Source organism: Chlorocebus sabaeus, chromosome 1 (assembly GCF_047675955.1).
Source record: "Chlorocebus sabaeus isolate Y175 chromosome 1, mChlSab1.0.hap1, whole genome shotgun sequence".
NCBI lineage: Eukaryota > Metazoa > Chordata > Mammalia > Primates > Cercopithecidae > Chlorocebus > Chlorocebus sabaeus.
The window spans coordinates 1,270,673-1,296,161 of record NC_132904.1 but is presented as its reverse complement, the minus strand read 5'-3'; the positions used below and the strand labels follow the sequence as shown (position 1 = coordinate 1,296,161).

Below are 25,489 nucleotides of genomic sequence, written 5' to 3'. Positions count from 1 at the left end.
AAGTGAGGAGTGGGAAGAAGGCTCATTCTCCAGGAAAAGGCCCAGGCCTGGGGTGGCCCATGCAGGCCTTGTAGTGGCAGAGGTGCCATGTAAAGAGCACTCCGCCCCGGCCCTTAACGGGAGCCCGCCTCAGGCTGGGGCAGCCTCAGGGGATGGCCCCACGTACCGGAAGTGACCTCTGACCCCAGCTGCCCGGACCCTTGCCCTCTTCAGCTGGGCAGAGGGTAGCTGCGTTCACACTGGCGCAGCCCAGGGGCCGCAAGTGGGGAACAGGAAGCTGTCCTGGGCTGTCCCGGAGCCCTGCGCGCGCGCCCTGCCCGGAGGAAGACCTGCGTCGCTGTCTTTGCGGAAGGGATTTATTGTTCCGAGCGGCAGTCGCTCACAGTTACGACAGGGGTACACTGCAGGGGCTCGCCCATTTCTGTGGCGCCTGCTGGAGTCCGTGCGTGTCCGAAGCACAAGAGGGGAAGGCGAGCAAGAGGCATTTTGCTTCGTGTCCTCGATCTCCGTGGAGAGCCCCTTCCCGCCTGGACCGCCCGGCGTTTGCTGTCCTAGGTGTTTGCTTTTGTTCTTACGTCTAGAAATCCCAGCCTGTGGCAGAGGTCTCATGTCAACAGAAGCATTAAAATGTATACACGAGGTGGGTGGGAGGCAGGGCAGGCACTGAAGCAGACAGACTCCGCGGCAGACGCATGCATCAGACCCGCCGCCCCCCATGGCCGCTGCATCCGGGCTGTGCCCGCCTGGGAGGGCTGGGCACATGGGCTGAAGGGAACACAGAAGCTGGAGCTGGGGTGAAGCACGGCGGTGGGCACTGGGCAGGGGGGCCTGCAGCCCCCTCCAGGCCACGCCCTGGGCCTCGCTCTGCTCAGAACGCCCATCGGAGGAGCGCCACCGACTCTTTCTGTCCTTTGTTTTTTTTCAACTTTTTAAAATTTTACTAAGAAAAGCCCCACGTGCCCCTGCCGTCCTGTGTGTGGGGAGGGCCGGCTGGGGGCCTTCCTCCTACCCCTTCACCCTTGGACACAAAACCAAGATCGCCCCAGCCTGGGTCTTGACAGAGGGGCGCTGGCGCTGCCATCCGCTACGAGATGCTGCCCCTCTGCCCCGAGCCCCCACAGGTGGAGCTGCTTCTCCACAGAGAAAACGGAACCCATGACAGAGCGAACCGCACCATCTTAGATGTGTGTGTAGAAAGAACCGGGAGCAAGGGACTGAAACAAAACCTGGCCCTGTCCCAGCGGCGCCCCCACCCCCACACCCTTTTCCAAAAACCACCAAGAAAAAAAAGTTTATAAAAATATCTTGCAGGAATTCTTTAAAGTTTACAGTAGCTCACCAGCTGCCCCGAGCCCCACCAGCTCTGTCCTCAGAGGGCGCCCTGGCCCCAGACCCCACCCGGCCCGAGATGGGCAGACGGCAGGGGATGCGGCCGCCGCCCTTCCCTGAACAGAGGTGTAGAGAATCCATAAATTAAAACAGCAAATAAATAACACTGATCCCAGCCCAGCGACCTGGCCTGCTGGGAAGGCTCTGGCGCCCTAGGGTCTCTGTTTCCACCTCAGCCAGGGAGGAGCGCCAGAGCCCACAGTCGCCCCAGATGAGGCAAGGGAGGCGCAGGTGAGACGGGAGGACAGGAGGCAGCCTGAGGAGGCCAAGACTACACGGAGGCGGAGGCGGCACGGCCAGGGAGGCGGGGCATGGGCCGCGAGGCGCGAGGAGGCCTCCAGGTGCGGCGTGGAGGCAGTAGACGGGGTGGACGGGGTCTGTTCCTGTGGCTACTTTGCCCACCGGGGGTCCCGGCCCCAGAAGGCCGCCAGGCAGGCTGTTCTTGCTGAGGGGTCAGGTGACCGGGAGTCCGGGTTGGCCGGGCTGGAGGAGGCTCCCCCGAGCCTGGCCCTCCTCCCACGGGCCGTGCGGAGCTGAGGCGAGGAGCTGCCGCGGGGTGGACGGGGCGCTGGACTGGGCCTCGCTGCCTGGCAGCAGCAGCAGGAGCGGAGGGAGGGCGGGTCCGCAGCAGCCGCCTTCGGTCACAGAGGATGGCCTCGTGGAGGTGACATGTTAACTTTTCGGGATAATTCCTGGTATCAGAGTGGAAACAAGCGACGCTGTCAGAGACAGGCAGAGACAGAGACAGGAGAGAGAAAAGAAAGAGACAGGAGAGAGGAAAGAGAGCGGGCGCGGGTGGCACAGCCCGCAGGCCGGCCCCGGCGCCCCTTTCCTTTCCTCCCAGGCTCTGAGGACAGTCTGGATGGACGGGCGGCGCGGCCGCGGGTCCACTTGGGGCAGGGCGGGCGGCGGGCGGCGAGGCAGCCGCTGTCAGTGCTGTGCTGGGGGGGGAGGCTAGTGTGTCTAAGGCTGCTCGCGGCGGGCGGCGGGCGGGCCCATGTTGGCCGTGTCCTTGCCCGTTGGGTACTCGGCGTCCCCTCCGGGGCCAGGGCCAGCGGCCGCGGAGTCACCGAGTGGGCCGTGGGCACTCCGCTTGGCGGGCGTGCTGGGGGCCTGGGCCGCCTGCCCGTTCTTCTCGTCTGAAAAAAGTTGTTTAATTACGTCAAAGAAGTTACTCAATGGGCTGCCTGGGTACACAGAACAGAGACAAAAAAAAAACAAAAGAAAAGAAAAAAGAAAAAAAAGGGGGAGAGAAAGAGGAAGGGAGGGAAGGAGAGAGAAAGAGAACAAACAAACAAATGAACAAAGGGGCCTCGACGAGGGAGAGAACCCAGAGATGAGGCTGAGATGGGGCGGAGCGGAGCCGGCGGGCGGCAAGCGGGGTGGGCAGGTGGCAGCCGGCAGGGGCTCTGCACGCTGGGGGCCTGTGCAGTGGGGGAGCTGTGCGCCGTGGGGCCAGGAGCTTAGGACCCCAGTGCCTCCGAGCTGTTGCGCAGGACCCAGGGCTCCTTTGGTGAAGTGAGGCTCGGGGCAGGTGGTGAGACCCCTCCCTCCCTCCCCACCAAGGCCTGGCCCGGAAGGCCTTGCACCGCCCCCTTGCCTCCCCACCTCACAGCTGTGAGGGACAGCCCACCCCACTCTGGAGATGACAGCGTAAAGACAAGGGTCTGCTGGGAGCTCTGCAGCCTCGCAGGACCCTGGGGGCAGCTGCTGGCCCCACTGCGTGAGGCCCAGTGGAAGACAGGGAGAGGGCGTGCCCACCACACCTCCCCAGAGAGGCCTGAAGCCCGACTCCTGACCAGCTTGGACACAGTTCAGCAGCAGACAGACAGATGGACAGATGGGTGGACAGGCATGGAGGGGGTGGGTGTGGGAGGCAGGCTGGGGGTCTGGGGACAGGCAGCTAGAGTCGTGTCCCGGGTCTCTGGGATGGGGGCAGTCCTGAGGACGGGTGGAAATGGGGAGCCCACCCTTCTTGGGGCCCTGCGCTCACTGCCCAGGTGTGCCGATGGAGGCACGTCAACCCTACTTCCTCAGCCTAACCACCACCTGAATCCTGAGCTCCCTGCCAGGCACAGCCTCCAGTGGACAGAGGGATGGGCACCTAGGCCACAGCCTGGACCAGTGGGACCCTCACTGGCTTCAGGCCTTGGGAGCCCCTTCCTGGGCCTGCCCTGATCCTAGGGCCTGGCAGAGGGGTCTGGCCAGGAGCCCCGCCTGGGCCCACTGTGGTAGGGAAGCGACCTGGGCTGCTCCCGGTAGCGGATGGGGCCGGGGACATCTGGGCTGCTGGTTGCCTACGTCTATCTTACACAGGGAAGCCGAGACAGCCGGGGCGGCGGGTTGGCCAGAGCGGGCTGAGGGTGAGCGGTGGAGTGGCAGGCGGAGGCGCCAGGTGAGCGTGGGGGATTCTTACCACATTTGGAAAGCCGCCCCGTCATCATTTCCATACAGTTAGTGGTGTCTGGAGCACAGAATGGAGAGAGGAGGGAGGGAGTGAGTGAAAGGGCCGCCCCGCGCCTTCCGACTGGCTGGACGCCCACAGCCTCGATGGGGAGGGGGCGGAGCCAGGAGTGGGTGGGGCCCCAGAGGTAAGGGGGAGGGATTGGGTGGGGCCAGATCCAGAGGGGGCGGGGCCTAGAGGGGGCAGTGCAGGGGGCAGGGCCTGGAGTGAGGCGGGGCTGCAGGGGCGGGAAACAAGGCGGAGCCACCTGGGCAGCAGCGGGTCCTCCAGCAGCCTGAGCCTGGATATGGCTGGTGCCCTGGGTGGGCCTGGCAACCTCCCCTGGGCTGACAACCCTGCCCTGGCCGTGGCCTGCGTCGGTCACTATGCATCCTCACTGTGCCACTCGGCAGCTTGAGGACCCCGTGGCTTCCATCTGCCCCTCAACTCAAGGCAGGCACCCTCTTCCTCAACCCTCTCCCCTGCTGCTGGGCCTGGGGATGTTGGTGCTGCCAGGCCAGGACTGGGGTGGGAGCAAGGCCCTGGGAGGGGCTGCTCCCTCGAGGCCCTCACTGGCACCTGCAGAGGGTGGACACATGCCCTGGTCTGCCTGTGCCTGCTCACTGGTGGCTCTCAGCCCCCCTCCTCGGCCGGTCTGGGGTTTCCAGGAGGGTGAGCAGTGCCTGAGGAGGGCCCCTGCTGGCTAGACACCTTCCACACGTCCTTGGAGCTGGGCTCACTGGACAAAAGTGTCCAATGTGGGGGGGGGGCAGGGCTGGGTGTAGCGAGATCATGGGGACAGGCTGGGCCCCTCAAGTCCAAAGGCAGACAGATGGGGCCCAGAATAGGCCCCCAAGAGCCTCTGCAATGGGCTCCACTGAGGTCAGGGTCCAGGGCAGGAATGGAGAGGGGCTGGGAGTTGGCTCGGTGGGGAGTGGTACGTGCTGACAGGCAGGACCACACTTTGCAGGGCCAGGCTGGGGGAGCTCTGCCCACAGCCCACGCAGGAGCAGCCTGAGGCACCCATGTGGCTGCTCAGGTGCAGGGACACCCTGGGCAGCACCCGGGGCCCGTTTCTGCTTGCCCTCCTGGACAAGCCCTGTCCGTCCCTGGCCTTGGTGGCTGCCCTGTCATTCCCTGGCCTTGGTTTCCCTTCCTAAGATGAAGGCTTTCAAGGCTCAGAGAGCCAGAAGCTGCTGCCGGCCGATGGCACAGCCTCCACTGTAGGGCAGAGCCACATGTATCTGCGGGGCTGAGCACCTGGAACCCTGCTCCCCCTTGCCCGCTGTGCCAGCCTGGCTCCCAAAATCAGGAGAAGGGGGCAACTCCTCCACCCACTGGGGCTTCGGTTAGGGCCAGGGCTGTTAGGGACCTCAGCCCCCAGCCCGCAGTGGGGTGAAGCACACTCTCGGGGGGGCTCCCACAGGTGATGGAATGAGGATGGAATGAGGATGACAGGGAGTGGGGTGGGGGCCCTCTATGGCCTCCAGGACCCCACACGGAAACACAGGAGGTGACCTAGCACGCCACAGAGCTGCAGAGATGCAGGCCAGGAGAGGGGCCCCCCAGGGTCCAGCCGGGTGCTCCCCCCACATGACGCCCAGCACTCCCACGCCACACCGCTGTTCAGAGGCGCGCCCACACACCCTTGTTGGCAGACCAGGCCCATGCATGTGCCCAGTGCTCCGCCCTGCCCCCACCACACGTGGGCCCAGGGGAGCGGGGGGAGCCCTCCCTGCAGGATGCCGAGTGGCATGGACCCTTGGGCTCCTGGCCCCTGGTGGTTCCAGGCTGGGGCGACCCTCCCCTGCACAAGCCCGTGAGGCTGTGGTGAAGCCCCAGCTCTGGCTGGGCTCAAGCCCCTCTGCCCTGCTGGAGGCATGGCCCTGGGCTGTCAGGAAGTATGGAGAGATGAGAAGTCACAGCCCATGAGGCAGCCCGCGGCCCGCCTAGGGTGCCATGGCGGGGAGCCTCGAGGGCAGGGCCTTGTCACTGCTCTCCCAGGGCCTGTGCGGGCTGCCCTGTGTCTGGCTCCCCAGCAGATGGGCCGCCCGGGGCATGCTTGGCCTGTCCAGGGCCGAGACCTGTGGGTGGGCATGGAGGGCCCTGCTCAGGACCAGCCTGGCTCCGCCGAGGACCTGCCCGCAGCCCCTCCCCGCCCCAGCACAGGCCGGGCGCCTTACCTGCCAGCGTCAGAGGCTACTCTCGTAGCTGGTGGCCACCTTCTGGCCCTTAAGCCCAGCACCCCAGCTTAGTCCTGGCGCTGGTGGGGGGGGTTCTACAGTGGACAAGAGGCGCCTTTCAGTGTGGTGCGGCCGCGCCCTATGTCCCTGGCGTGCAGAGGCAGGTGGTGGTCCCGCCGGGCCGGGGAGGGGCCCTGCTCCCTGAGGGGTGCAGCCACAGCTTGGGGCAGGAAGGTGGGGGCATCCGTCAAGAGGGGCCAGGAGGCTGCGCCAGGGCTCTCATGCCTCGAGTCTGCGCAGCACCAGCTGGCCACGCCCCACTCGCAGGCTGCAGGTTGGCCGGAGCTGAGCCCGCCTCACCTGACAAGTGCTGGGCCGCGGGGGGGTCGTGTGTGCTCAGCAGCTGGGCCTGGATGGTCTCCACCACCCTCTTGAAGCGGCGGCTGGGGCCTAGGGGAGACAGGGGGTTAAGCCCTGGACAGGCCTGGGCCCGGAGCCGCCCCGGGGGCGCCGGCTCACCTGAGAGCAGGGTGAAGGTGACGGAGTAGATGCCGTTCTCCTTCTGCGCCTCCCCTCCCTCCGTGTAGGTGATATCCACCTGGAACTTGACAGGCTTCTGGAACACGGCTGGCCCCCCCGTGGCCTTGTACTCGGCCCGGAAGCTCGTCTGGGAGATGACACTGTGGCTGAGGCTGGGGATCTGTGGAGAGGGAGCAGTGTGAGCGCAGCTGGCCTGGCAGGTCCCACCCTGGCCCTCTGGGGAGGCAGCCCTGGGGCGAGCCAGCCCCACCGCGCACACGTTGTGAGCACCCAGGCACCTCTGCTTCCACATCTGTGAGGGGCACGGTGCAGGTGGAGACGGTCGGAGCAGGGAGAGGGCCGTTTCCAGCCCCCACCCTCCAAAGCTTTGGTCCCCTTAGCAGGGGCGGCTGAACCCCTGCCATGGACTTTTCTTGTGCAGCCACAGCACAGGACAGCCAGGACCTCACAGAGGAGCCTTACGGGCAAAGATAGAGGTGAGAGGTGACCCTGCAGCCTGAGGTGGGGGTCCGAGGTGGAGCTGAGTGGGAGGTGGGGAGTCTGGGAGCTGCCACTGAGAGGGAGGTGCCAGGGCAGGGCTGGGGCTGTGCCCTCCTGCTGGGGCTTCCTGGGACTCCCACTGCTTGCAGGACTTATGGTGCTGGGCACTGGCTGTGTGGGCTCCACAGTACCGAGGGGTGGCTGCAGGAAACAGAACTCAGGGCCACCCAGCACACAGGGCCCAGGCTGGCACACGGCCGCCTTACTGGGGCTGGCATGGGGAGGGGCTGAGGCCACTGCTGAGTCTGAGGTTGGCTGTGGCAACTGGGGGCAGCATGAAGAGATGTGGTGAGGGAGGAGGCCCAAGAAAGTGAGCAGCCTGTGGGGACGGGGACGCTGAGGGTCCCCGAGGCCAGGGTCCAAGCGCAGCCTGAGGCCTGCCCAGCGCTGGGCTCTCCTGGCCCTGGAGCCTTCTGCAGGGGCTCCAAGCTGTCCCCACGGCGCTAAGAGAACCTCAGCTGCAGCCAGGGCAGCAGCGGCCTGAGTGCCTGGGGGCAGAGCGTCAGGTGGGGTGGAGACCAGCCCCCAGCTAGAGCTGCCACAGGGAACCACAGCCTGATCTTGCCAAGATCCTGGGGCCTGGGCGTAGTGAGCACAGCAGGACAGCAGCCCTGGGGAGGCAGGCGGGGGGAGGTGGGGGCAGCCCCTGTGATACCTCAGTACAGGGCGGGGCAGGGCTGACAAGGAAGGGGCCTCCTGATGGGACTGGGTGCTGGAGTCCTGGCAATGAAACTTCTCCATTTGACGCTTGAGGGGCTTTTCTGCTCCTCCTAACCCAAAGATGCCCAGCAAAGAAATGAAGCCCACCCAAGAGCCTGAGCGCGGTCACTGTGAGAGCCACCTGGCCTCCGAGGGCAGGGTGAGACCAGGGAAACCGAGATACCTGAGGCCGGGGGGTGAGAGCCCCACGGGTCCCTGGGGTCACGGCCTCACAAGGGCTTCTCCCTAAGTCTCATGGAAACGTCCCCCCTCTGAGACCCACCCAGCTGGAGCCCTGCCTTCTGCCCCACGTGCCAGCTGCCCAGGCCCGCCCAGCACACACCTAGGGCTGCTGGGGACCATTGAGCAAGGCCCTGACTCCCTCTACAGGCCAAGTGCCCCAGACGGGCAGGGACCCTCCCTCAGAAGGCTGGGCGGGAGACAGCGCCTGTCCAGTGAAGGCAGCCAGGCCGGCCAACAGCTGAGCGGACGTCTGTGCTATGTGTGTGGACGTGCCCCGTCTAAGTGAGGAGCCTGGATTCTCGGGGCTGGGCGGCGTGGGGTTGGGAGGGCTGCCCGCCTCCCCTGGCGCCCTGTGGCCTCACCGACAGGAAGGCGTGCACGATGTCAGCCTTGATGGAGCTCAGAGGTTTGTCTTTGATGACCACGAAGATCTGCTCCTCCTTCTCCAGGCTGATAAAGTTCCCAAACCAGGACTTCTTGGCCAGCCTGGGCAGCGGGAGACAGGCTGTGAGGACTGAGGCGTGGTACTGTCCACACCCCTGCCTCCCTCGAACCTGGGGCTGGAACAGTGGAATCCTCAATTCCTGCGTGATGGACACAGCTGTCTCCGCGGTGCTAACCCTAGCCCATATGCCCTGACCATCACCGTTAGCAACGCCAACCCTGACCATAACCTTTATCCAAGCCCTAATGCCCTAACCCTGGCCCATGGCCCAGCCAGGTTCCATGGCCCTAACTGGCCCCTCTTGGTTCCCTAGAGTTGTGTCCGGGCAGCACTCGCTGGAGCCCCCACTGGGAAGGAAAGGAGAGGGGAGTGGGTGGCCCCTGCCCCTGGCCTTGCTCCTCCGTTTCTGGCTGAGCCCTAGTCAGGTGCCCAGTGGCCTCCTGGCTGAGGTGCCCAGCCTGGAGCTGGGAAAACCAGGGAGCTGTACGCAGGCAGCGGCAGGACAGGTATGGCACAGACACCAGGAGCTGCATGCCCTCCCACCAGACAGGGCGGCCTCAGCACCCCTGGGGCTGCCCTCCTGTGTTTAGTATGTGTGGCCATGTGGCTTCCCTGTGGCTCCAGCCGGGCAGGGCAGGTCCCTACCCTGTAGAGGAGAGATCGCCTCCAGACCTCTGAGGCTGGCTGGGGAAGGGTGGTTCAGGGCTTGCCACAGCCACGCAGACCCTGGCTCCCAGATGCCACCACAGTGGGTGGTCCCCACCCTGGACTAGGGCAGTGCTGCTAACCTCATGACTGGCAGGCCTGACTGACATCACTTCCTCTGCTGGACACAGGGCCCAGTAACAACGGCTGGTACCACCCACCTACCCAGACCGCCTAGCTGCCCCACACCCCTCCCTACCCCTGGCCCGGCTGCCGACCTGCCACTTGCTCCCAAGTCTGGGAATGTCCCTCCACAGGTGAGCCCTCACCAAGGCCCCTGTGAGAGGTGGCTCAAGTTGGGCTCCTGAAGTCACCTGTGCCACCCACCCCCAGGAGCAGGCGGGGCCTGCAACTCGCTTCCAACAGGAGAGCGGGGAGGCGCTTCTGAGGCCACAGAAGGCTGCTCCTGTCTTGCTGGCAGGCTCACCCCAACGTGCAGAGGCCCTCTGCTCTCCAGCTCAAGGGCACCCGAACCCCACCCACCAGCGAGGGAGCCAGGAAGCCCAGTCATGAGGACCACAGCCAGGGGCGCCTCTAGCACAGCCCCGAGACTCTCAGGCAGAGTGCACGGGGGTGGCTGTTCGCAGTGGTGGCTCTCGCTGCCGGCGTCCCATGTGGCTGCTGCCTGGAGGTGGAACCAGGTGCACTGAGAGGCAGAGGCAGGGACCGGGAGGAGGCGCCAGCAGGGCTGGGGCTCAGTGGTGCCCTCTCCCGACTGATTCTGAGGCCCCTCCCAGCAGCCTCTCAACTCCCCTTTCCCATTCCTGGAGGTGCCTCGTTGGCCACTGTGGCCGTCCCCGTGAGGCCCAGGAGTCTTCCTAGACAAGCACGGGGACCGGGCCCAGCCATCGCTCAGCCCCTCGACGCCGCCTCAGTGTCCTGCTGGTCTTGCTGGCTGTCTGTTCTGGGTTCAAAGCTCCGAGGGCCAGCTCTGGCCCTGACCTTACCCCCCTCCCCCTATGCCAGGACCTGGGGCCAGGAAGTGCCCGGGGCAGCCAGGCAGTTCTGGAGGTACAGACGGGTTTCGGCATGGTCACCGTTCTGCCCGACGAAGAGACAGGAAAGATGGCACAAACGTGACTCTCTGCTCTGAGGCCCGGGGGTGCAGCATTTGGCAAAACTAGTCCCATGTGTGAAAGATGCTGGAGGGCCCAGGGAGGCCAGGCCGATGAGGGGTGAGGGGCCTGTGCTGTGACTCCAGCACCCACGTGGTGGACAGTGCACAGCCTGGCCGGACGCTAGTCTAGGTGTTGCTGCCAAGCGATTTTTAGATGAGACGAACTTAAATCAGTCTCCTGTTGAGTCTGGCGGGGGACCCTTCCTCAGGGTGGTGCATCCACCAGGTTCGGTCTTCCTAGAGAAAGAACGCCCCTCGAGGCTGCAACCTGGAAACTGCCTGGGCTTCCAGCCAGGGCTTCAGACTCAAGGACATCAGCCCTGAGTGTCCAGCCTGCAGCCCTGCATGTCCCAAACAACCGCACGTGCCCCTTCCTGAAGCCACTGCCTCCCTTGCACACACAGCCCCTTGGTTCTGTTCCTCTGAGGTGCCCAGTTGACATGGGGCTGGGGGTTGTCTCAGGTCCCCAGCAAGCGAGTCATCACCAAAGACGGTCTGTGGGAGGCGTCCGTGCCGGGCCCTCGGGAGGGGTCAGGGCCTCCAGGCCGTCTCAAGATGGGGGAGGGGAGAAGCGCAGGCAGCTGCAGTGGCGTCAAAGCCACCTTCTCTGAGGAAGATAATTATGAGTCTGTTCATGAAAGCTTTTGGTGGCAGCAGAAATGGCAATGTCAGGGCCTAGGCAGAGGGTTCCCAAGTCTGCTGAGCCCTGTGCCTCTGGGCTTGCGATGATGCCTACACACCTCCGACCTAGGCACCCGGCTGGAGGGGCCGCCTGACCGGCGCAGAAAGGCCACTGGGGCGGGATCCTGGCACAGACTGCAGATGCCGCTCCTGGGGCTTAGCACTGAGTGGTTTCCACGGGGGCCCCTGGTTTAAAGCCAGCAGCAGGATGAAGGTTCTTCTTACTCAGTCCACAGTTGCCCACACCTCGTTTCCCGGGGTCTCCTGTGAAGTGACTCGGGCCTGGCCACCGCTCTCTGCAGCTGCCTGGCCTGGGGTCACGCTGCAGGCTCGTATGTGCACGCCAGCAGTCGCCTGGTCACGGAGACACTGCCCAGTGACTGAGGCCGTCGTGGAGGAGAGGGAGAGGGCCTGGGCACTGGGAAGGGGTCTCTCTGGGGACATCTTTGCCTGGCCGCCCGTCACAGCGGCCCCCAGGGCATCACAGCACCTGGGTGCTGTAGAGTCTGCAGTGGCACCTCTCACGGCTCAGAAAGGCGGCGGGGCCGGGCCTCAGCTTGGCTGCTCTGCTCCGCCCCTGCACACATGTTCCCACCAGGCCTGCTGCCCCAGGGCTGCCTCTTTCTTCCTAACACAGGCTGCTTTCTCCTTGAGACCGGACCGACCCTGAGTCTCTGCCCTTGGCAAGCTCAGGCCCTCGGGAGACTCTGCCCAGCGTACCCCCCCCAACTCGCCTCCAGCCAACCCCAGGCTCTCCTGAGGCCTGAAGCTTCTCAACAGAGCTGGGGCCTCCTCCCCTGGCTGGCCTTCCCCTCACTGCTGGGTATTTGAAGTTCAGAGACTCAGTGGCCGAGACGGGCCTGCCCGCAGTGGGAGGTGGAGCCAGGTGGAGGAGCCCCCGTCGGCCACAGGGGAAGGGTTCCGTGCCCCTCACCCGGTCAGCCCAGTGTCAGGTACCAGGAGGCCTCCAGCAGGGGCCACTTACTCTGGAGACGACTCTGGGGTCAGGTTGGACATCTCCTCTGGCGTCGGAACTGTGCACACGGGATGAACAGGAGGGAAGGCCTGGTGACCACTCCATCTTTCCCCTGCCCCGGCCACCTTGCGCCGAGGTCAGGGTCATCAGAAGTCCACCCCCGCACACTGGGACAGTCCCCCGGGGCACAGTCCCGACCCAGCTCCCGGCCACCTTAGAGGCTCCACTGGCCATGGTGCCCCGGGGCTAAGGGGGAGCTGTCCCCGCCTCTGGTGCTGAAGTTGGCTGTGCCTTCTCCAGCAGCACTGGCTGGTCCTTGATGCCCACACATGGGGCCTCCTGACTGGCAGTGCCCCCGTGGTGGCCAGCTCTCCCTGCTGTGTGCCTGGCCCCAGGACACGGAGTGGGTAGACTCGGGAACACAGAATGTCTGGAGGGGGTGCCAGCCTGTGCGGCAGGTATAGGACCCAGGCTACGGCTGGACGCTTTCGGGACAGTGAGCCATGGGCAGGCCCAAGCCACCCGTGCAGCCGCAGGCCCTGCGGACTGGTCTGGCACTGCTGGGGGGCCTCCCCGGGGCGGCCTCTCCTCTCTCCCAGCCCTGCTCTGGCATCTCCGGGCAGACACTCACCTTGCAGTTTCCGGCGGTGGAAGCGGGGTGAGCCCAGAAAGCTGTTCTTGATGGAGTTGAGCCGCGCCCTCCAGGGCACCCCTCCGACGCTGGGGCTGGACGGTGGTGTGGGGTTGGGCGTGCCGGCCGGGCTCTCCTTTGGCGTGTGGACAGGCGTCCCCTTGGGGGTGGGGAGGGGACTGCCCCTTGGTGAGGGGTGAGGGGTCACCTGTATGATGGGGACAGATTTGGTGTTTGGTTCAATCCCAATGGGTGGGGGCCTGGGGGGCACCCGCAGGGCAGGCGGGCCCAAGGCTGGTGCCAGCTGGGGACAAAGGCCGGCGGCGGGAGACCGGGCCGGGGTGCTGGCCGGGAAGGGGTTGGACTTGGTGCCCTGCAGAGGCTTGTCGGTCAGCTTGGCCTTGCACGGCAAGGTCTGGGTCTTGGGGTCGGGCCGCGGGGTGGCCTGCGGAGGGAGGATGTATCCGGGCCTCGAGGTGCTCCCACAAGCTTCGGGCTCCATGGAGGTGGTCAGGGGGCGGGCCACGAAGGGCAGCTCGGGGGGCGGTGGGGGCAGGACAAGCTTCCTAATAGGCTACAGGGAGGCGCAGGGAGCGAGCGGGGCGGGGGGCAGCCGCGCGGCACGTGCACCCCAGTCCCCCACAGGCACATAGCACAGGAGGACCAGAAAGAAGCGGGCAGGAGCGGGAGGGTGGGGAGGCAGGCAGGGAGGGGCAGGGGGGTTCGCCACAAAAGAAAACAAGTGACACACAAGAAAACAAAACAAAAAACAAAAGAGCGTGCAGTTAGCAGAGCAGCCCGCGCCGCAGAGCAGCAGCCGCCACAGGAGCTCGGGCGTGGGGGTGCCTGGGGCCGCTTCCCAGGGTCCGCGGAGGCCTGCCCCCACCCGGCACACGCTGACTGGCAGGGTTGGGGCCTGTGAGGATCCGGGCTGGGTGGGGGCGGGGGATCACTCACCCGGGGGCTGCTGAGCGGGCTGGTGGAAAGGCCTGAGGAGGCACCGCTGATGGACCGAGACCTGGAGGTCACAAGGTACAGGGCCACGGCTCAGCCAGGGGGCAGCGGAGCAGCAGGCACTGGGCTCTGCTCCCCCCAGGTAAACCCTCCAGGTAAACCCTCCAGGAGGCCTGGAGCCCAGGCCAAGAGCCTCGAGGCCCTGGGTCCTGCTGCACACCCTGCCAATTCCAGGAGGGCCCAGGGCGCCTGGCTGTGCCCAGCCCCACTGGGGCCCCCATCAGAGCCCACGTGTGGGGGCCACCCCATGCCAGCAGCGCAGGCACAGCACAGAATGCGGCATCAGACGGCCGCAGCAAGGGACCCTCCAGCGTGGGGATGGACAGAGGGACGAGGGGACAGACGGGGGCTTCCTGTGAGCTTCCTGTATCCAGCCCCTTCTGCTCCAGGCCTCATGCTGGCTCCAGCCTCCCATGCCCCTGCTGCCAAGTTCCTCCCCTCCCCCGACGACTGAGCTCTCCCAGGGCCTGCAGCCGGGTCCTCCACGTCCCTAGATGCCCATGAGGGATGCCTGGGTCAGCGGCCAGCCCTCCCTGTTCACAACCAGGAGGGCCTGGGCAGGGCCAGGCTGGGGCGGCTGCTGGCAGGGACGGTGGGGCCTTGTCCCACCACTGCCCTACTCGGCCTGACACCTGACAGCAGGAGGGAGGCCCTGGCCTGGTGTGCCCGGCTGAGACTCCGGTGTGCGGCCGCCACCCCCATGCAGGGACCAGGATGGCCGTGTGTCGCTCCACCACACTGCACGGACGAGCCGGCGCCCACACGCCCGGACAGTGGCAGTTGCCATCCTTGGAGGAAGGAAGTGCAGGGAGGGGCCGAGGCAGCCGCCGAAGAGAAGAGGACAGAGAAGAGTAAAAGCCCACCCTGCGCTGCCCGCCAGGCCTGCCCACCGCCAGCCGGCCACTAGGGGCCTCGCTGGTCCACACTACGGCCCAGGCCCTGGACCATGGAGAGCGCCACGCTGGCCACACACCTGGCTCCTGGACACCCGGGGGCTGGGCCCCACAGCGACGACCCTCCAACTCCCTCACCAGACACAGCCAAGGGGCAGGGAGGCGGCGGGGACACCATGCCCAACCCAGCCTATGTGGGTCAGGATGGCACCCAGGGCTAGGACTGGACCCAGAGCTTTCAGGGCTGAGCCGCGAGCTGCGGACAGCCCTCATAGTGGCAGCAGCCACCAGTGAGGGCCTGGACCTGTGGTTCCTGTCGAGCCCGCCCAGATCTCATGACTGGGCACAAGGAAGACAGAAGAGGCGCCGGAAGCCCTGAGGTGGTGGGGCTGAGCCCCGGTCCTGTCTGGCCAGGCAGCCGCTGGGACACTGAGCTACAATGGCAGGGGCAGGAGAGATGGCGCCAGCCCTGAGGGCAGCCAGGGTGGGGGCAGGCAGGGTGGGGGTCACAGGTAGGCTCGGGGCCAGGTCTCAAAGAGGCCCGACCGGCAGCCAGCGTGGCGCAGCCTTGGGAGACGCCACCTGCCCAGGCTTGGAAGACTGGCCCCAGGCAGAGGCCCCTCTGACGGCGGCACCTCCTGCCCTCCTCAGCTCCTGCAGGTGGGCACAGGACGGCTGCTGGGCTTCAACTCTGGCCGGCCCCAGGGGCAGCAGGGCCACCGAGGCCCACTGGACACAACACAGGGGCTGGCAGGAGGGGCGGTTCAGCCTGCAGCCACGCGAGGCTCTAGCCCCAGGCCCTGTGAGCCACAGTGCCCAGTCCCTCGCGGGTAGGCGTGCCACGCCTCGGCAGCCCCACCCCTCCTCTTTGGCCTCTGCCTAGCCCGCGGGCCCTTCCCTGGCTTGCTGGCCGGCTCCACTGCCGCAGGGGCCCTGCAGCCCAGCCCGCCACCAGACCCGCCCATGTGCCTGCCCGGCCTGAGGCAGGACAGCGTGTCTGGGGCTGGGAGGTGCGGGGATGGGTGGTCGGGGTGTATACCTGTCTTCTTTGCTGAATTGGGGATGGGCCTCAGCGATATCCAGGCTTTTACTGAACATTGCTTTACTACAGCAGAACAGAGCGAGAAAACACAGTTACTGACGGCCACATGCGGGCACAGGTCGGCCCCCAGGGCCCGGGCCACGCCAGGTAAGAACACGCGGCTCTGAGGCCGGCGCACAAAGATGGCGAGAGAGGAGGCTGGGCCAGACGGCGCGCCCCACACCGTGTGACTGCTGGGCAGGGTGGCCTGGCCGGCCCCACCCCAGCCCCCGGCCCCCAGGACCCCTGCGTCCCCAGTCAGCAGCCCCGTGTGGCCCAGCACCAAGCAGCTGGGTCTCTGCTGGCTGCACAGGTGACCCTGCCAAGAGCAGAGTCTGACTGGGACATGCCAGGACTAGTGGCCTTTCAGAGGCCCTGAAATGCTCCACGCCCTGGCCCAGGCAGCCAGGCCTGGGAGCTGCAGCACAGGCCAAGAGGGTGGCCTCCCACGCCACTGACCGGAGGCAGGCAGTGGGGTGGTGGGGCCTGCCCTGCAGGGTCAGGGAAGCCCGGGGAGGTGGCCACAAAGGCAGGAGGCAGGCACCTGGGCTGCAGGTTTGGGTGCACCCATGACATGCAGGTCACTGAAGGCCAGGGCAGTAGAACGTAGATAGGAGGGCCCCTTGTCCTGGGGTCAAGGCTGTGGCTGAGTGGGCCCTGGGAAGGAGGTTCTGGGGCTGGGCCCCAGTTGGGAGGCTGGGCCAGCCTGAAACCCTGGGGAGGGCCTGGGACTCCCAGGGGACCATGGCCTGGGAGCTGGCAGAATTAGGACCACCAGTACTCTGGCCAGGGCTGGGGCTGGAACAGGTTTAGCCTGATGGCTGCCAAGTTACCTTGCAGTTCCCCACAGTTTCCCCCAAGTTCCCAAAGAACAGGCCTCGCCTGTCCCACCCCTAAATCCCCAGTACAAGGAGGGGGCCCTGGGGTGCTGAGGCCCAGACCACAGGGCAGACCAGAGACTGCCCAGGCTCCTGGACCTCCTGGTGTGCTCCTGGGCCCAAGGGCTGTCCCCAAATGCTGGAAGCCCCCACCTGGTGAGGGACGTTTGAGCTCATCCCCAAGAGGCCACACCGGCTCCACGGATTTGCTGAGGACCTCGTGCAGGCAGCCCACCCCCACCCAGCAGAGGCTCCACGGGGGCTGGCGCCCTTCCTCCGGCCACGGGTCTGCTCATCACTGCTGAGTTCTGTGATGTCCCTGGCCACACACACCATACTTGCCACCCAGAGCCGGGCCCAGCACTGTCCAGGCCAGGGGGACAGGCTTGCTGGGCTGATGGCTCTGAGCATGGTGTGACCATATCACAGCTCAGCCCAGCCAAGCTTGGGTCAAGCCAGCCCAGCCCAGCCCAGCCCTGCCCAGCCTGGCTCAGCTCAGCCAAATCCATCTCAGCCCAGCTCAGCCCAGCCCAGCCCAGCCCAGCTCAGCCCATTCTAGTCCAGCCTAGTCCAGCCTAGTCCAGCTTAGCCCAACCAAGTCCAGCTCAGCCCAGACCTGCCCAGCCGTCTAGTTCAGTACAGCCCAGCTCAGCTCAACCGAGTCCAGTCTAGCCCAGCCCAAACCAGCCCAGCTCAGCCTAGTCTAGACCAGTCCAGCCCAGTCCAGTTTAGTCCAGCCCAGCCCAGCTTATCCTAGCCCAGGCCAGTCTAGCCCAGTCCAGCCCAGCACAGCACAGCCCAGCTCAGCTTAGCCCATTCCAGCCCAGCCCAGCTCAGCCCAGCTCAGCCCATGCAGCCCCACCCAATGGCCTCAGCCAAGACCCCAGGCCAATGGGCAGCAATGAGCCAGGCGGCAGTGCCGCGCAGCCCAGGGAGGGAGGCCCAGCAGCCTCGGGGCACACACACCTCTGGCCGTGCTGGGCCATCTCAATGGCCCGCCGCGCAGGCACCGGGGAGCCGCCGTCCGTCACGCTGAGCACCTCCATGGACTTGCGCTCCGGCCGCCGCTTGCCGTGCCGGTTCAGCATCGGGGAGTCCACACGCTTCCGGGGAGGGTCTGAGTACAGATGAGGGTCAGGCCAGACAGCCCCTGGATCCCGGTGGGGCAGTGCAGGCCAGGCTGGAGGCCACCCCCGGACCGTACCTATCTCGTTCCGGGGGGGCAGGTCCTCGTCCTCCTGGCTCGGGTACCTTTCTTTCCGGTCCAGGAGTAGGAAGTAGATCATCTTCTCCTGATTCTCCCTGCAGTGGGCGAGAGGGGCGAGACGCGCTGGCACCCGGGGCCGCCGGCTCCTCCACGGCAGTGCTCCCACCCCAGGCCCCGTGCCCCTCCCAGCCGCCTACTGCAAGGGCCCCACCCAGGAGCAGCCCTGGACGCACTCCTCGGATAGCAGGTCCTGAAGCAGCTTGTTGCGGTCTCGGAAGCAGCCCAGGGAGTGCATGCTGTCCAGCACGTCAGGGTCGATGTCCTCCAGGCTGGGCAGCGAGCGGATCTGCACCTTGCGAGGAACGGGCTGCTCTGGTTCTGGCTCGTTCTTGCCTCCTCTGTGGACACAGGGCAGGCCGCCCGGTCATCAGCTGCGGCCGGGCCTGGGCGGCTGGGAGGGTGGGAGGCCCGCCCTCACCTGGGGCCCTGCGTCCTGCCACTCTCCCTGTGCCCAGCCCGGGGAGGCCTCCTGCGTCCTGCCCGCACCCCGCACCCAGCGCAGGCCACAGAGGGCCAAGGGCCAAGGCGGGGCAGGGCCTGCGCTGGGCCGGCGCCCTCCCCCCGCCTTTCCTAGCAGGGCCTCCAGGCCACAGCAACAGGCAAAGCAGGCGATTAGTGGGTGGAAAAGCTACTTACATATACCATATGTGTTTCTGAATGTGCTCTAGCTACAAGGAAAGAGAAACAGGGAGTTAGTACGGACGAGGGACGGAAAGAGCCCACATTAGGAGGTGAGGGGGAAGGCGGGGGTGCTGGGGGCGCGGAGAGAGCAGGAGAGGGCGAGGGCGAGTGAGTGGGGGGAAGGTGGGGAGGAGGATGGGGAGGGGGCTGCGTTCCCGGAGGCTCAAGGCCAGCACCCCTGCCCCTGCCTCTCCCAAGTGGAGAAGAGAACACAAACCTCAAGGAGAGAAGTCGGGGGGCGGGGAGCCGGGGTTGGGGGGAGTGCTCCAGGTAGGGGCAGGGGCCTAGGGAGTGGAGGGAGGGAGGGAGGGAAGCTGGAGCCAGGGCTGCCCCAGGTGCCTGTGCTGCCTGGGCCGGGCCCCTCCGTGGCTCTAGGAAGGAACCAAGGCAGGAGAGCAGGGAGCAGCCAAGAGGGAGCTGAAGCCAGGAGAACCTGGCCCACCTGTGCGGCGGGGCGGGGCTGGGTGCAGGTGCGGGCAGGAGGCTGGGAGGGCCGGCCAGCCACACATCCCCTTCTCTCCACCCTGACTCAGGGACAGCTCGTGGGGCATGAGGTGGTGGCCTCTTGGGAACAGGGCAACGCTACCCTGGAAGGGCCAGCCCAGAGGATGACCTGCTTCTGTCAAGTGGGCATGTGCGGTCCCCACACCAGGCAGCCCTGGAGGAGGTCGGGACCAGCAGCTGGGGGCTACCTTTGGCTCTTGCCAGCCCCCACAGCTGCCGGGGGGCCCTCAGCGGAACTATTCACCCTGCCTGGAGCTTGCCCCAGCAGCGTCTGCAAGCAGGATGGCTGTGATGGGGAAGCCCCAGTGCTTCTGTGTAACCTATAGCCAGGTCTCACCTACGTGTGCACACAGCCCCCCACCCCTGTGCACACCCCACACTGGTACAAGTGCTCGTATGCACCTGGACACACCTCCCCACAAGTGCACATGCCCACACCTATGCCCTCACCCAACCACATGAACCCCGGCATGTGTCCACACCTGGGCACCGCCACACCCTTGAACACACACCTGGGCATGTGCCTACATTTGTGCACCCACCCACACCTGGGCACCCCCGCACACCTGAACACTCACCTGGGCACCCACACACGGGCATATGCCCACATTTGTGCACCCACACCTGAACACAAGCCGACACCTGGGCACCCACACACACCTGTGCACACATCCACAAACCTGGGCACCTACTCACACACCTGGGTGTCCACACATCTGGGCACACGCCCACCCCCGCGCCCCCCCGCCACACTCTGGGGCCGCCCCGCTCCGAGGGCACGCACCGTGAGGCGGCGTGCGGCGTCCACTTCGATCATGCCCCGCAGCAGGCTCTGGCAGTCGGGCGGAATAAAGTGCGGCATGTGGAACACGCCCCGCTTCACCTTCTCCAGCAGCTGCCGCAGGTTGTCATCGTCAAAGGGCAGAGCCCCCTGCGGGCAGCCGGGCGGGGGTCAGCTTGGGCAGGCGGGTTGGGGAGAGGCCGGGGTGGGGTGGAGGGGGCTGGGGTCTCACCACTAGCAAGGCGAACAGGATGACGCCACAGCTCCACACGTCTGCCTTCCGGCCGTCGTACTTCTCCCCCTGCAGACAACAGTGCCCGGGCTATTGGGGGGCGCAGGGCACGGCGGGGGCCTTGGCGGGGTTGGGCTCAGAGGGAGTCGGCCCCGGGACAGGCGGCCTAGCAGCACCTTGGGGTGCGGCAGGCTGGGGTCCCACCGGGGTCAGGTCCCTGCCACCCTGGGACCCGCAAAGCTGCACGGGCAGCGCCAACTCACCCGGATCACCTCGGGGCAGGCGTAGTGGGGGGACCTGCGGGCAAGGATGGAGGTCAGCGGCAGGGCTCCGGGCGCTGCCAGGCCCTCCCCCCGGGGTGATGGTGCACCGCAGGGCCCTCAAGGAGGCTCCCAGGGTTGTGGCGCGAGACGCCCCCATGTCCCTGAATCCGCAGGCAGGCTTTAAGGAGGAGACCAAGGTGGGGTGCTGGGTCTCTGGTGTGCCCAAGGCTGTCTGCCCGCTCAGCCAGGCAGGGCCCAGGGGGTGCCCAGGAGAGAGGCACGTAAGCAGGTCCCAGCCTCACACCCAGGCGGGCCAGGGCCAGGACCGTACCCTACCCTTACTGTGCCGAGAGCCCTGTCTCCCCAAAACCACCAGGTTGTGTGGTGCTGGGAGGCTCAGGCACTTGTGGGGGGCCTGCCTGTGGGGTGCCCACCGGTTCCCCTTCCCCCAGCCCAGCCCGTGCAGAGCCAGCAGGGGCAGAGGGCCACGTACCCGCAGCTGGTCTCCAACAGGCTGTCGCCAACCTGCAGAGACGCCATGCCGAAGTCTGCGATCCGGATGTTGTTCTTCTCGTCCAGCAGGAGGTTTTCAGGTTTCAGATCCCTGTGGCTGGGGAGGAGGGCGGTGAGGCTGAACAGGGCCAGTCTCTGCCTTGAGCACCTCCCCACCCTGGAGACCCCCTGCCCAGAGCCCACAGCCTCTCCAAACGCCAATCACGCAGAGGGGCCAATGGCAGCCCAGCCTGGTGATGTCATAGGCAGCCAATCAGAAGTCACCTGCCTGGTTCGTTTGGCTCTGGCCTTTGGTCAGGCATCCCTGTTTCTCCTGCCATGCCCTCCTGCCCCCTGGCAGGCTCCTTGCTGCCCCCTCCTGCTCCCTAGCACACCTGCTCTAGCCTAGGCCAACCTAGGGCCCCCAAGCACGCATGGATGCAAGCAATGGCCCCTGGAAAGGCCGAGGGGCTCCCAGAGCCCTTGGGTGGGCGCCAGGCAGAAACCTTCCCAACACACTGCCCACTCAGGGGAAGGCGGGGGTGCCAGGGGTTGATGTTCCTCGGGGGGAAGGGCAGCACCTGGTGTGGCACGGTGCATTTGAGGGGCAGCTAAGGGGGGAGACGGTGCCCTTGAGGGGTAGACAATGGGGGGACGGTGCACTTGAGGGGCAGCTAATGGGGGGACGGTGCACCTCGGAATAGCACACTAGGGGATGTAGTCCTTGGGGCACAGGGCATCTGCGGTAGCACCCTGGGGGTTGGGGTCCCTGGGGAGTGGGGGGCACCCGGGGTGGGGCTCACCATATGGAGTGGCTGTGGCAGAAGTCCAGCGCGGAGATGATCTGCCGGAAGAACTTCCGAGCCTCCTTAGGCGTCAGCCTCCCCTTCTTCACCAGGTAGTCGAAAAGCTCACCACCTGACACGTGTTCTAGCACCAGATACCTGCAAGAGACGGGGCCCCCAGTGCGCCCAGCTGTGGCTGCCGGCCGCCCCTCCTCATCCCAGGGCCTCCCACAGCCACCTCCTGGCCAGCCTCTCTGCAGGCCGCCCCCATTCTCCCACTGGCTGGGGAGGCAGCTGAGAGGAGCCCTGACTACGGCAGATCTCAAACCATCTGGGTTCCCGGGGGTGGGCCTCAAATGAGTCTGCAAGGAGCCTGGGGCAGGGTGGGGAAGAGGGGCGGGTGAAGGGATGGGTCTGGGGCAGAGCAGCCAGGGAGGGTTTGGAACCCACAGGCTGAGTGGGGTGGGTGCTGGGGCCAAGGAGCAGTGCATGGAGTGGCCTCGGGGCTCTGCCCTGCCTGCTCTGGCCCTCACACCCTGGGGTCCCCTTGCACCTCAGTGGCACGGGCACTGAGCAGGGAGACCACGTAGCCACATCCAGGGGCCCAGGGACGGTCTGGGCCGCTGTGAGGGGGAGACAGGAGGTGTGAAGGCCATGGGGAGGGGGTGAGGAAAAGGTTGGTGTGGCCCTCCCCTTCCTACCCTGGCGGGCTCCCAGCACCCCCCAACATGGGGTCTCAGCCACATGGAGGGTCCTGAGGGGCTGGTTCCTGGTGAGAGGCCCGTGGGATGCTGGATGCAGCTGCCTGGGGGCCGCTCCGCCCAGGCTGAACCAGCTCCAGGGGGAGGCCTGTGAGGGTAGTGGCCCCAGGTGTGGCCGTGGTGATGTCGGGGGGCTGCACAGGACAAAGGGGTGGGGCCTTGGCACACGCTCAGAGTGGACTGGGGACCGGGGGGACCGGCTGTCCCAGGAGCTGGTCTTGGCAGGAGTCGGGGCCCAGTGTGGGGATGGGAGCAGAGGTCGTGGTGGTGAAGCTCCCACGGCAGAGGAAGGTGGTGGGGGCCATAGGGGGGAACTCTGGGCAGGGGGTGGCCAGGCCCAAGGCTCAGCATAGGCCACACGGTGTCCGGGGGCCGTGGGACAACACCCAGGGCCAGATCTCAGGAGAAGCCCCAAGCGCAGCCGTGCCCACCTCCTGGGCTCTTTCCTGTCCTTGGGCCTTGGCCTGCGGTGCCCGTCCTCCCCGCACTCCCCCACCCTCCCCTCCAAGAAGGCCTCCCCAGGGCCCCACTACACCGGCACCATGTCACAGCGAGGAAGCCGCGCCCCTCATCACAGTCCACCTCACCAGCAGCAGGGCCAGGACCGCCCCCGCCCCCCAGGCCTCTGGTGACAGTTTCTGTGTCCCTGCTCATGGCGGGGCAGGCGGGCTCCCCACACCCCACCCCTGGGTTTCCTCTCCCCAGCTACACACGAGCTGGCCACCAGCACATGCTCCCCACGAGAATGCAGAAACCCAGGCCTGAGCGAGAAACCCAGGCCTGAGCGGAAGTCGCTGCTGGAGGAAGGGGAGTGGCTGGGTTCTGCCAAACCCTCAGCCAGCTCACCCTGAGGGCAGCCCCCAGCCCAGCCCTTTATGTTCCCTGCCCCCTCCATGCCTGATTCCTCAGAGACGCCGGGCTGGCATCACCTGGCAGGTCAGGATGCCGCCCGGGGACCAGCGAGGGTCAGGTGGGGCTCAAGGCCAGAGAGCCCTCGGGCAGCAGCCCTCATCCATGGGAAAGCCCATCAGAGCACACGAGGAGACCGCCCCATGCGCGACCGCTGTGCCCACTCCCAGGAGCTCCCTGAGGCTGGGTGTGGGGGGGTGGGGTTCACAGCCAGGCATGCCTGGGACACGGTGGGGATTTCTGCTGGCCTCGGTGGCGGTGGGGGTGATAGGGTCCAGGCAGGGCGGGAGCCTGCTGGCTATGCCTCATGTTGGGGAGCCTCAGGGATGGAGACATGGCTCAGTGGGGCTGGGGAAGTCCCAGGCAGAGGCCAGGAGGCTCAGCGTGGCCATGTGGGGAGGGCCAGGTGCTCCGGCCCCTTGCCCTGAAATGCCTATGCTCCCTCCAGAAGGCCCTGTTCCCCCTTGCCGGCCTCAGGCTGGTGGCTCTGCAAGCCCCACAAAGCAGGTCTCTGGTCTGGTCAGGAAGCAGAGACCACAGCGGCCGGGGCTGAGACCCTACCCAGGCAGTGTTCATGCTGGCAGAGCCAGGGCTGCTGGGGTGCAGTAGGCACCCCTGGTCTCCAGCCCCAGCACTCCCCAAGCCCCAGCCGCCTGCCTCTGCAGCGACAGCCCCCACCTCGGCCACCCCAGCTCTTCAGACCCAGCAATACCTACAAATATTTTTTGTTTTCATAAACGTCGTGCAGCTTTAGGACGTGGGGGTGCTCGATGAGCTTCAGGATTGCGATCTCCCGCTCCACCTGCATGGGAGAGACCAGAGCATGTCACGCCCACAGGGCTGGGGCACTCTTCTCTCCCCACAGACGCCACCTTTGGTGCCAGCTGTGGGGGACGCAGGGACGTGGGCTGCTCAGCTGGGGCCCTGGCTAGTGGAGAGGGCAGAGGGCAGGGAGAGCCGCAGTGGAGGGAGCCCAGGCCCCAGGGCTGACAGCAGCCTGTAGGGCTGAGGACTGGGGTCCCCTGGAGCAGGAGGGTCCCTCCCCACCCGGCCCAGGAAGGCAGGCAGCCTGGGCCTCGGTGCTGCTCCTCTCTGTGAGCCTAGCCTCAGGAATGGGGCCTCCCAGGCTCCCAGCCGGTCGGATGGAGGGCCCTTCCAGGCAGGCTGTGCCTGGGCTCGGTCCTTCCTCATGGTGGAGGCCTCACAGGAAGAGGGGCCGGGACAGGCTTCTGTGGGCTCAGGACTAGCACGAGGTGGGGGCAGGTGACCTGTGCGTGCGGGGCATAGAGTGGGTGTGCAGGCCGTGCTCAGGGCACGTGTCCCCATCCGCAGGCTCCCAGCTGGTACTGTCCCCAAGTGGGGAGGGCCCCAGGGAGGGACAGAAGTGACCCCTGAGGGCACCTGACTCAGGATACCCAGTCCTGCTCCGAGGTGAGGGCAGGGCCTCCTCCCTCAGACATGCAAGCCTGGCCACGGGCACCTGGTGCCCCGCCCAGCACAGAGGAGTTGCCGTGTCAGTGGTGGGGCCAGCCGAGGCCACGGCCTGGGGGACCCAACACTCAGGAGCCAGGGTGGACGAGGCTTTGGGGCTGGGGCCAGTCTTGTGATGGGGTCCCAGCCCTGGCGAGTTGGCCAGCCTGTCCCCAAGCCCTTTCCTCCCAGGCAGGCAACTGTGCCTGGCACTTGCAGGTGACAGGGACACCTCCCCCCCACCGCATCTCCAGGCCCTCCTTCACTCAGGGCTCACAGGCACCTCCCAAATTCAGCATGGGACTCTCCCCAGCTACACCCTGTACTGGATCTCTCTGCCAGGCACTGTCCTGGTCCTGTCACTTCCAGGGCCTCGGTTTCTCCTCCAAGGCAGGGTCGGACCCTGCCAGCCCCATCCAAGCAGCCCTCAGCAGCCCTTAACGGCGCTCCCACCTCCCCATGGGGTCCCTGGGCCTTCCCAGTTTAGTGTGGTTAATTCCTCCACACCCCCAGCAGCTGGGGGGAGCTCAACGTGTCAGGGTCCCCAACCATCAGCAGCTTCCACAAGCCTCTCCTCTCTCTGCTACTCCCACTGGCCCTCGTCCCCGTGTCCTGCCCCACCTACAGCCCTGCACGAAAAGAAGTGAATGCAGGGGAAGGGAGGGCGGGGGCTCAGCTGGCCCTGGTGCTGGGAGGGTCCTGCACTGCCAGCCCAGGTCCCACTGTGGGCGGGACTGGGAGCAACTGGGAGCCACAGCCTCTGCCTCTACACCCAGGGTCAGGCTTCCCAGCAGCTAGGGCAGCCCCCTCCCCACTGAGAGGTGGGTCAGAGCCCAGGAGTCCTCCACCCAGGGGGCCTGCCCGGACCCCACGGTGACCAGACACC

The 25,489-nt window shown here is 66.3% G+C and overlaps 1 protein-coding gene across 15 annotated transcripts in view; it reads right to left on the bottom strand.

Annotated features, from left to right (window-relative positions):
• Nucleotides 1-340: 340 nt before the first annotated feature.
• Nucleotides 341-25,489, bottom strand: part of BRSK2 (BR serine/threonine kinase 2) — a 65,577-nt gene continuing 40,428 nt past the window's right edge. Inside the window, exons 3-22 of one of the 15 annotated variants that reach the window (XR_012088833.1) lie at nucleotides 23,850-23,935; nucleotides 21,482-21,622; nucleotides 20,680-20,796; nucleotides 20,187-20,220; nucleotides 19,924-19,992; nucleotides 19,695-19,841; nucleotides 18,362-18,393; nucleotides 17,899-18,063; nucleotides 17,663-17,760; nucleotides 17,425-17,575; nucleotides 15,539-15,604; nucleotides 13,550-13,610; nucleotides 12,593-13,166; nucleotides 11,971-12,019; nucleotides 8,400-8,523; nucleotides 6,535-6,715; nucleotides 6,376-6,465; nucleotides 6,016-6,110; nucleotides 3,806-3,853; nucleotides 2,022-2,081 (exon numbers count right to left, since the gene is read on the bottom strand). Coding sequence is in view for 10 of the 15 variants with exons in the window: in XM_073004898.1 (XP_072860999.1) it covers nucleotides 2,353-2,576; nucleotides 3,806-3,853; nucleotides 6,376-6,465; nucleotides 6,535-6,715; nucleotides 8,400-8,523; nucleotides 11,971-12,019; nucleotides 12,593-13,166; nucleotides 13,550-13,610; nucleotides 15,539-15,604; nucleotides 17,425-17,575; nucleotides 17,663-17,760; nucleotides 17,899-18,063; nucleotides 18,362-18,393; nucleotides 19,695-19,841; nucleotides 19,924-19,992; nucleotides 20,187-20,220; nucleotides 20,680-20,796; nucleotides 21,482-21,622; nucleotides 23,850-23,935 (2,457 nt within the window). In the remaining 5 variants the exon portion in view is untranslated. Of the gene's footprint in view, nucleotides 2,577-3,746; nucleotides 3,854-6,015; nucleotides 6,111-6,375; nucleotides 6,466-6,534; nucleotides 6,716-8,399; nucleotides 8,524-11,970; nucleotides 12,020-12,592; nucleotides 13,167-13,549; nucleotides 13,611-15,538; nucleotides 15,605-17,424; nucleotides 17,576-17,662; nucleotides 17,761-17,898; nucleotides 18,064-18,361; nucleotides 18,394-19,694; nucleotides 19,842-19,923; nucleotides 19,993-20,186; nucleotides 20,221-20,679; nucleotides 20,797-21,481; nucleotides 21,623-23,845; nucleotides 23,936-25,489 lie in introns of those variants that run through there. The other 14 variants (XR_012088885.1, XR_012088839.1, XR_012088838.1 and 11 more) reach the window with 14 other exon arrangements.